Here is a 10,521-nt window from a genome sequence, read left to right as displayed (position 1 = left end):
GGGGTTAACCCATAGATTTTGAGAAAAGATCAAAAATATGAAAATACTGTTTTAATGCATAGTTGCATCCTTCACCAACATATGATGAAGTTCAAAGAGGTTTCAAACTTTTGTTGTCTCCGTTTCTCTAGCAAATAACGATTTTATAGTGGTTAGTCAAACAATTTAGGGACCGTTATGAAGTTTTAGTAAATTAATTGACAAAAAAATAAAACGATGCCCATGTACCACGAATGAGAGTTTAATATACATTAATACAAATGTAGATGATCATAGGCTTCAGTATGTTTTCTCTTTCTCCTTTTCCATTTTAGTGTGGTCTTGATATGTTAATAGTCTTGATATGTTAGTAATCTCTCGCATATCTCAAAAGTTCATTTTTGTCATCGTAAAGTATTTAGCCTAACAGTTTAGTGTGTTTGTAGGTTGGATATTAACAAGGAGTTCCCCTTATCAGTTTATTGATTTACTCTCAATAGAGTTCAACATAGAACTCTCAAGTCACAATATATATATATATGGCTCCTTAATTAGTTGTTCCCATCGATATATTTAGATCTACCGATAAGAAATTAACGGTTATCTAGAAAGCTTTGCATATCAATGAATGAATCTTCAATAAGTAATGGCTACTCGGAAAGATTCAGTTGGTTTTATATATGTTTGCTATATGATTGTTTTAGATAGTGTTTACCGGGTCCATATAAGGATGCGTCTCTCGCATACGTATGCATTCCCATTTCCCAATATAATGATGTGATATATAGTATAGTTTTAAAGACGCTTTTCCACTCATGTGCTCCGTCGTTATTCCTCCTCGTGGGTTTGTATTTGTCTTTGAGATATTTGTACTTTTCGGATAACTAAATTTGTTGTCTTCTACTTTTTATTTTCATCTGTGAATCTTTATTGATAGTTACAACATCAAAACAGAAAACAAGTTAAACGACAAGGAAGAAACAATGATCAATTCGGACCTACACAAGGCTCGTTATGATGAGGATTGATAATACCAGAAGCGTCTTCTGCTTATAACAAAGAGTTCATTTTTTTTGTATATATCTTATCGGCTGATTCAGTCATCCCAAGAGAGATTTCAAATTTGGTAAAATAAAAGAGAATTGAAGCAAAATGTGGTTTTTAACGGCGCTGTGACGTATAAGCTTATTATCAAAATTGGTTTGACCGCAACAAGACGTTAGCGACTGAATCCAATTACACTGCGCGTTTAGCATCAAAATGATATCCCAATAAAATGAAAATCTATGTACAAAAAAATAAAATAAAATGAAAATCTATAATTATGACGTGCGTTGGATGATATAGCACGTAGTAACATAATCAGGCCTGAACATAATACTATGATACAATGACAACGAACCCATATTTTGGACAATTGGACTCCCACGAATTACACGTGATGAACAAGAAGGTGGAATAGGTGTCATGAATGTCACACATCAACTACTATTAAATAGCTAAAACAAGCGAAGTATACATCAACTATTTGCTACCTCGATAATTATTATTTGCTTACGCGTTCGTATATATATCAGGTCTTTTCTTCTCAATAAGAAAATCAATGATACATAAGTTACAACCAGGAATATTAATTAGCAGATATGGATCCAATATTAAAAAATTTTGGTTTCACGTGAATCTTGAAGCAAAAGTTGTATGGCTGACAAAATTCCAAGGATATCTATGTATATCTTTACAAAAAAATAATATATATATATATATATATATGTCCATATTTTTTTCTATCATAGAGTATATATATGACCATCAGAACATATAAGCAGATATGTAGTGGCTCCGGGGCATAAATTGCAAAACTATCGTCCTCGTGTCAGATTTTCCTTCTTTTTTTTTTTTTTTTTTTTTAAACAATGTCAATATTTGATCTTTCTAGTTTACACGTGATAAATAAGAAGGTGGATTGCTGTCAATCTCACGCATAAGCTAATATTAAAAAAGCTAAAACCAGAGCAAAGTGTAGACCAGACCAACTATTTGTTATCACGTCAAATAATTATTGATTTTACTATATATTGGGGATGTAATTCCCAAATTTACTTTAGTTTTGGTTTCAAGCGAGACTTACAAAAATATTTCCAAGAAACTAAAATTCAAAGCAGATGTATACTAGCTCGGAGGCATAACTCTCAAAATTCTTGGTCTCATGTGAGATTTTTTTATGTTGGAAGCAAATGTTTGAAGGATGATATAAAACTCACTAATCTATTCGCACAAATTTAATTTGTCATATGAAAAATATTATAGTATAATGTTATTCTTAAAATTAATAAAAAAGATTATTAGACCATCTCCAACCCATCCATATTTCTATCTTTATATTTATAGGGAAAAATATAGAGATATGATATTTCTACCTCTAAATATAGAGGCAAAAAGTAATTTTCCTCTATATTTTCCTTTAAAATAGAGGAATTCTATTATAGAAGCATACATTGGAACATTTTCACATCTATAATAGAGATTTCTATTTTAGAGGAAAATATAGTATTATGTTATTCTTAAAATTAATAAAAAAGATATTATTAGCAGGGTCTCATATTCTTATAACTTACCAAAATTATGGCGATAAAGATAAATCTTAGGAAGTCAACGAAGACATCCAATAATCTATCGCCATGTGTCGGCCACAGAGATCCGGTGCAGAGAAACAATTATGAAGAGTCATGCAGGGGTGGGATGTTGATTAGAAAGCCTTTCCTAGATTACACAAATATATATATAAATGGCTCGCAAGTCGCCACCGCCAAATCCAATCAGCTTCTCTTCTCGGAAAATTTCTTCCGTGATCGGCGGATTGTGAACGCCGTTCACCGAGATACGTTCGCATTGATCTGTTTCTGTTTCTTCCACACGTGGTGGTTAGTTACTCTGCTTCATCAGATTTACCTTCTTCATTGCTTATATGCTCTCTTCTAACTTGCCTGAGATTTGTTTGTTCGTGAGGTTTTAGTGCAATTAAGAAGCCACTAAAATCTAAATCTGGATTTTGATTTCACACACATGCAAATTGTTGTTTTATAGGTTAGATTCCAGAGCTTCTTTTTTTTTAATTTTCAATTTTTTTATTCTGGTCATTGGATCCCTTTTATATTGTTTAGTTCGTGTTACGGATTCTCTGGAGGCAGGAAAGAAACCTTCTTTATTTGCATGCTCCGTTTGTTTCGCTTTTATATTGGATTATAATCGTTAAAAGCCTCTTTGCATGTGGCAGATTCCTTTTCCCCATTATCATCATCCTACAATGGCCTCGATTCTTAACCAGACTCAAGAGCTGCAGCAGTCTTCTAAGGTTCTTGGCCATGTCAGATGCGAAAGCTACTTTCTTTTCTCCGGAGAAAGTAATCTATCTGATGCTCTCAGAGCTGTCTTATACTTTCTCGGTCTCGCCTACTGCTTTATCGGCTTGTCAGCCATCACCGCAAGGTTCTTCAAATCTATGGAGAACGTCGTGAAACATTCCCGTAAAGTGGTTTCAGTTGACCCCGTTACTAAAGCTCAAGTCATCACCTACAAGAAAGTTTGGAACTTTACCATCGCAGACATCAGTTTGTTGGCGTTTGGAACTAGCTTTCCTCAGATTTCTTTGGCTACTATCGATGCTTTTCGGAACATGGGCGAGCGCTATGCTGGAGGTCTCGTCTTGTACTTGACTTTTTAGCTCTAAAAGTCTTGAAAAGGTCTTGACTCATTGTTGTTTTGTTTGTATAGGTCTTGGTCCTGGAACACTTGTTGGCTCGGCTGCTTTTGATCTTTTCCCTATCCACGCTGTTTGTGTCCTGATGCCAAAGGCTGGAGAACTCAAAAAGATATCTGACTTAGGTGTTTGGCTAGTCGAGCTGGTTTGGTCTTTTTGGGCTTACATTTGGCTATACATAATCCTTGAGGTAGTGTTTACTGTGAAACTACCTGCCTAAACATGTTCTGTTGAAGTTTAATACTCAATGAACGTGGTCTTAAGATGTTGTTTCTTTTCATGTGTCACATAGGTCTGGTCACCAAATGTAGTTACACTTGTGGAGGCATTATTAACGGTCCTGCAATACGGTTTACTTCTAGTTCACGCGTATGCGCAAGACAAGCGTTGGCCTTACTTGTCTTTACCAATGTGGGGTTTCTTCTCCAGCCTATAGTACTACTAGTTTCTGCGAAATGGATTTCCGCTAATGATTTGAATCTTTGTGTGTTGTATATGATAATCAAAAAAGGTCAAGAGGTGATAGGCCAGAGGAGTGGGTTCCAGAGGAGATTGATACATCAAAAGATGACAATGATGTTCATGACGTGTATTCGGATGCTGCTCAGAGAGCTGTTGAATCAGGAAACAGAAACATTGTTGATATCTTCTCTATTCATTCAGCTACCAATGATGCAGGTAACTTCAGCGTAATTACTAATCCACGTTATCTCTGTGACTTGTTGTATATTAAAATTTCCCTGTAACAAACACCTTTGTAGGGATCACATATCATACAGTGGCAGATACTCCAGTGGGATCTTCTACGAGTAAGCGTATGGCCAAGAATGCTACTGTTTTTGACATTTGGAAACAGCAATTCGTAGATGCAATCACGGTAAGAGTCTTCAGCTTACCGTGTGCTTTTGTTTTAGATCATCATCAACACAAGTGTCTTAACTTGTTTCTCTTCCAATTCCCTAATCAAAACAGTTGGAAACATCTGAATCCAAGAAAATTGATAGCATTTACCTTCGAATAGCCAAATCCTTTTGGCAATTGGTCCTTGCCCCTTGGAAAATTGTTTTTGCATTTGTGCCACCTTGCAACATTGCTCACGGTTGGATCGCTTTTATCTGCTCGCTTCTCTTCATCAGCGGAGTAGCCTTTGTTGTCACAAGATTTACCGACCTTATAAGCTGTGTCACTGGTACACACACACATAAAGCTCTGAAAACTTCCATCAAAAGATTCAATATGATATTAGCTTTTGAACAATTGTAACACTCTTGCAGGTGTAAACCCATATGTGATAGCATTCACAGCACTAGCAGCTGGAACTTCATGGCCAGATTTAGTAGCAAGTAAAATTGCTGCAGAGCGACAACTCACTGCAGATTCAGCCATAGCAAACATCACCTGCAGGTTAAAAGGAAAAAAACTCAAAAGCCATTTCAAACTAATCAAAAAGATGTTCCAATGATCTTATTTTTTTTGTTTTGCAGTAACTCGGTGAACATATATGTGGGGATAGGAGTCCCGTGGTTGATAAACACAGTGTACAACTACTTTGCATACAGAGAGCCTCTATACATAGAAAATGCGAAAGGGCTAAGCTTCTCTCTGCTGATATTCTTTGCAACATCAGTGGGATGTATAGTGGTGCTTGTGCTGAGAAGGTTGATTATAGGAGCTGAGCTTGGAGGTCCAAGGCTGTGGGCTTGGCTTACTTCTATTTATTTCATGTTGCTTTGGGTCGTCTTCGTTGTTCTTTCTTCTTTGAAAGTTTCAGGCATCATATAAAAAAGTAGAAGCAATCAAAAGCCAAGGAGAAACTAGTTACCTGTAATAATTTGCATGGCAGTTGGCTAAACATGTATTACAAACCTAAAGCATATTGAAAATGAACTGGGTTGGAATCACTACTGGCTATACAGAAGGGTTGGTCAGATTTAATGGACTGGTTTTTCTACGATCCATTAACGCATGTTTTTAAGAATAAAAATAGTAGTAGTTAGGATTGCAAATTTTGATTATTTTCGTGTGCTTTTACTTTCAATAGCATCAGTAATACATTCTTAGCCCTCTCCACTTGGTGATAACACCAATGGATCGGATCGGATCGAATCGTATCACAAATGTTTTGGAACTAGAAAGCGACAACATGATCAAGCAAACAAAATGAGCTTATGATTCAATTCTCCGGACATTCTCAGGTTTCAAAAGATGTAGCAGTTAAGTCCTGCCTCAGATAAATTCACAACCACAAAAACTATGGGATAGACCAGATATGGGTTATAATTTTGAAGGTTTTAAGCAAGAGCGCCGGTACAGGCTGTAGCAGGACCAGCCTCCACCTGCGTCTTGGCCGAGCTGTACTTCTTCGTTATAAACCTGTTCCCAAGTTATCAAAAGAAGGATATATTCAGACAAAAGACAAATTCTATATGTTTGATAAGTTGAAAGAAAGCAGGAGCTCGCTCACCTGAAGAAATCTCTCCATAGCAACTCATACATCAGCCAGTTCAATCCCGTATCTCCTGGTCCGTTCCTGATAAAAATCATTTCAAAGTATTTGTAAAAACTACCCTTAATATGTCAACCTTGAAAGACCGACCATTTACCTTGGAGCTGAAGGGGTGGTTGAAGCAGAAATAGTTTTCTTGAGCTCATCAAACATGGAACGAGGAGAGATGCTTCCCATGGCTAACCAAGGAGAGATCTTGCAAGAGAAGTTTGCACCAAACACACTGTTATTCCCTCCTTTCTGATTGCCTCCCTTGGCCAAACGAGCTTGACAATCAGCTGCAAAGCTCTTTAGCCTAGTCAACGCCTCTGTCTCTCCTCCAACCATGGTCGGTTTCCCCTCCTAGACAGAACAAAACGTTCATCGATCGATCCCAAAGTTTCCACCTTTTCTAAATGCTAACACATAGTAGGGGGAATCAAATAAAGCACAACAAACCTGGCTGGTTCTGGCACTAGGGTTGATGCCGAGGTCCAAGAGAGAAGGAATATCGCCAAGCTGAACATCTCCTCGAGAGGGCAAGCTTTTCAACTGATCCAAAGCTGCGATCGTCTTCCTAATCTCAAGCTTCTGAACTTTATCCTTGAACGCTCCGTAGTTCGAAGGCAAGTCTTCAACTTTGAACGGCAAGTCGTCCAAGTGATAGAGAGTGCTTCCCCAAAAGTAGTTAACTTCAACGCCTTCCTCCTTCATAGCACTCTCTATCTTCCCTTCCGCCTTAACCTCGTCGTGAGACACTTCCCTGTGAGCGTAAATCGCGTCTGCTCCGATCTCCTTAGCCAATTCCACCAGAACAGCTTCCGGTTTCCCGACCCTGACGACGAGGTTCGACCCTCTGGCCTCGAGATTCTTCCGGAGCTCGGAGACGGACTCGATGAGAAACTGGGCGCGGAAGGGACCAGTCTTGTCGAAGCCGGAGGAGGATTTGCCGTAGTCGCGAGGGTCGAAGCAGTAAACGGGGAGAAGGGAGAGGCACTCGTCGTTGGCGGAGTTGAGACACTCATTGTCGTGGACGCGGAGGTCGTTTCGGAACCAGACGACGGCGGATCGGCGGAGGGCGGCGGCGGAGGAGGGGTCGACGGGGCGGCGCGGGACGATGGAGAGAGGGGAGTGGAAGGGGTTAGCGGAGAAGGTGGATTTGAAGGAGGAGACTCGGGAAGGAGAAGGAGAAAGGGAGGAAAGGGAGAGGTGTGTGAGGTAAGAGGCCTGCGTTGGGATCTTGACCTTGTTTGGATGATGAGCGAAGAGGTGTGAGAATCTAAACTGTGTTGTTGTGGTTGATAAGGGAGAGAAGGAGAGAGATAGCGAGGCGATTGGTAGAGAAGGAGAAGTGACAATGGCGAGTGCTTCTTCTTCTTCTGTGGATTTCGTTTCTGCGTCTACTACCACCTTCGATTCCATTTTTTGGGATTAGAAGACAAGAGAAGAGAAGACTCTGTGTCTGTAGAGTGAGGACGATAAGCTATCGTCGATTCTCTACCTCTTTTTCTTCATTTCTGTTTAGTCTCATTACCATTTCCTTTATCTTCTTTTCTGTCGTATTCAAGCCCAATGGGTATCAAAGTTTACAAGGTGAAAGAAGAAAAGGCCCAGACGTATATCAGGTTTCTTTTTAATAGAGATGTTGGTTTTCTGTTGACATTTACAAAAAAATATTATATATCTATTTAATTATTACATTACATGTGTGAACATTTACATTGAAATGTTATTTTATTTTGAAACAACAATTTTTATAAATAAATAATCTAGCATTGACTTTACAAGGATAAAGCTTGAATAATAAGAGAATTGAAATTTGGATGATGTAATGTTTTTTGGTGTAAAAGTTTCTCTCTTTGCTATACATTTCCACTGTTATTGATCATTTCTTTCACGTATATCAAAGATATATTAATACCATATCATTCTCTTTGCTTGTATAGTATCACTAGAGGAAATCACACATAAAATATACAAAATAAATTCAAACTATTGGTGTCCAAAGACAAGAAGATATATATTAAGCTAGTTGAAAGCTTCCTAATAGTTAATTATCCTTATGCACAAATGATTTCATCATTTACAAACAAACAAAAAAAAAACTGATGCGTCAACTAAAATGTTAAGAAAGGTTGGAGTCAGTACACACTACTACTGAAACATTTTCTTCAACTAGCAGCAGAACATTCTAAAAACTTCAACATCAGTCTCATAATATACATGTGCTTAATTCCCAAAAGAAAAACTAACCACGAAACTGTGCAGATCAACCAACCTAATTACTGGAACCATTCGCAAACAGACTTTCCTGAAAAGTATAAATATCTGTATATAGTCTCAAGTCCACTCTTACTACCGCCAAATATAGTTTAAGTTTAGCAAACGCAAAGACGCATACACATGACTACACATCCATATATATACACGAAAATTTACTAACCATCAAATTTATTTCATATAGGTTAGTAACAAAAATAATTAATAGGAGTTAAAGACCAACAAAGAAAACGTGAGCCTTGGCTGTTCTGAACCCGATCATGTTGGAGGATATGTCAAAGAAAGGTTGAAGGATATACATCAATGTCAATGGTGAGGAGCTCATGTTGGAGGAGGGGAGCACGTGCAAATTACATGAGATAGATCTCGTGTTTGTTGGTTTGCACGTGCCCTGCTTCTCCAACGTGGAGGTTCTCATCCGCATTTCCAAGAAGATATGTGATGTTTTGTAATATGAGGAGGTGTGGTTATGGAAGCTTTGTATATATAGGCCCAAAGATCGCATTAATGGAACATATATACACGAAAATGTATAATGCATATTGGCGTGACTGTGTTTTACGTAAGGCAAAAGAACCATGCCATGCTATGATGGCACCTCACGCAAAAGAAGGGCTGATGAAGAAAAGTGAGAGAGTGAAGAGCGCTAAAAAGAAACTAGGTCTAAACAAATAAATTGTCTTATAATACTTGCTAGTGTACAAGCTTTTATTTTCATTAAAAAAAAAATTAAACGTGGGTCTTGTCTGTCCTTAATTTCACAAACTCTATATAAACCGTAGGTGTACCATATGAAGTGTTGTTTGCAGGATCCTATGCAGCCTGTCACACTTTGACAAGCAATATCTTAGGCATGCCTCTCTACTATTCTTATAGCATCTACACTATAATAAAATAAAAAAATTCAAAAAAAAAACTAACTAAGATTGACCAAACATATAATTAAAGTTCCTACTATCCAAGTATTCGACTACTCCCGAAATATATACAAATGTTTTCTTTTAATCACGGATTCATCAAAATACATTTGATATTCTATAATTATCTATTTAGTGATAACCTACATTACATTTTCTTAAGCTATTGTAGTAGTATATTTTAAAGCTTTTACATTCAAATATGAAATTATAAATTTTCTCTCTGTAACATTTATATTGCATACATAAAATGTTATCATAGTTTTCTCTGTATATCATGATGACAAATGCCAAAGTATAATAGGAGACTCATTTGAATTAATAACATACGTGTGTGTGAGAGAGAGAAGGATCAAAAAAGGGGCAGGTGGGTCGTCAAAGACTGTTGGGGGCAAAAGAAGAGAAGAATAATGAAAGAGTGCACGTAGGGCTTTGCGTGTTGGCCTAACTTTCTCTAACACTAAAGAAACGCATTCAAAATATGATGAGTTTGTAAGGTCCCTATGTTGATATCATTCCTCCCTCTCATATTAATTGTGTATAGTATTTGGTCTATGTATATACTGTTGAATCCTCGACGCTTGTGTAAACATAGACTCTGGATAGGTAAAGTAATTTGTGGTCTTACTAAGTTACAAGCTAGGTAAAATCCTATATTAAATTATTAATTGAAGAGCCTAATCGGCGAATGTTTAAAGTTATCCAATAGTTGTACATATAGTATAGTGACATCAAATGTACATGTTTAGAGTTCACCTATTGTGAAAAAGTATTAACATGTACATGCAGTTTTGGTTGATAACTACTAGAACGATGGGAAGAGATAGTGATTATAAAGATTTTCCTTACATATACTAACATGTAGTATTATAAAATCATGATCTATAACATTAGATGACGAACTCCCGTGCTTGCACATGCATCTACATGTGTTAGTACGTAATTTCGCCGTTTGAAAATATAAAAGGTTTTAGGTAAAAGAATGTTTTAGGTAAAGACATACATATTAAAAATATCACTAAAACTTTAAAATAAAATCTACTTAATAAATTACAAAATAAACTATAAAATATAATTTATTACAAAATTTCTGATTTAGTTAA

At 36.9% G+C, this 10,521-nt stretch overlaps 2 protein-coding genes across 3 annotated transcripts; one reads left to right on the top strand and one right to left on the bottom strand.

Annotated features, from left to right (window-relative positions):
• Positions 1-2,718: 2,718 nt before the first annotated feature.
• LOC106341904 (magnesium/proton exchanger) lies at positions 2,719-5,637 on the top strand. 2 transcript variants are annotated; one of them, XM_013780653.1, is made up of 10 exons: positions 2,719-2,900; positions 2,993-3,063; positions 3,254-3,674; positions 3,751-3,926; positions 4,029-4,147; positions 4,248-4,414; positions 4,498-4,613; positions 4,709-4,925; positions 5,011-5,140; positions 5,221-5,637. In XM_013780653.1, exons 3-10 carry the CDS (start codon positions 3,284-3,286, stop codon positions 5,516-5,518), a joined length of 1,614 nt encoding a protein of 537 aa, XP_013636107.1. In that variant the 5' UTR covers positions 2,719-2,900; positions 2,993-3,063; positions 3,254-3,283; the 3' UTR covers positions 5,519-5,637. The 2 variants fall into 2 exon arrangements, with proteins under 2 accessions (XP_013636107.1, XP_013636106.1); XM_013780652.1 differs by lacking the exon at positions 2,993-3,063.
• Positions 5,638-5,786: 149 nt separating this feature from the next.
• On the bottom strand, positions 5,787-7,747 carry LOC106341905 (blue-light photoreceptor PHR2). Its single transcript, XM_013780654.1, has 4 exons — positions 6,681-7,747; positions 6,340-6,584; positions 6,201-6,266; positions 5,787-6,109 (listed from the first exon to the last, which is right to left on the bottom strand). The coding sequence occupies exons 1-4, from the start codon at positions 7,641-7,643 to the stop codon at positions 6,028-6,030; spliced, it is 1,356 nt and encodes a 451-aa protein (XP_013636108.1). The 5' UTR covers positions 7,644-7,747; the 3' UTR covers positions 5,787-6,027.
• Between the last annotated feature and the right edge of the window lie 2,774 nt (positions 7,748-10,521).

The sequence above is a fragment of the Brassica oleracea genome, chromosome C4 (genome assembly GCF_000695525.1).
Source record: "Brassica oleracea var. oleracea cultivar TO1000 chromosome C4, BOL, whole genome shotgun sequence".
NCBI lineage: Eukaryota > Viridiplantae > Streptophyta > Magnoliopsida > Brassicales > Brassicaceae > Brassica > Brassica oleracea.
The sequence above is the reverse complement of the archived record's forward strand: the minus strand, read 5'-3'. Positions and strand labels throughout refer to the sequence as shown.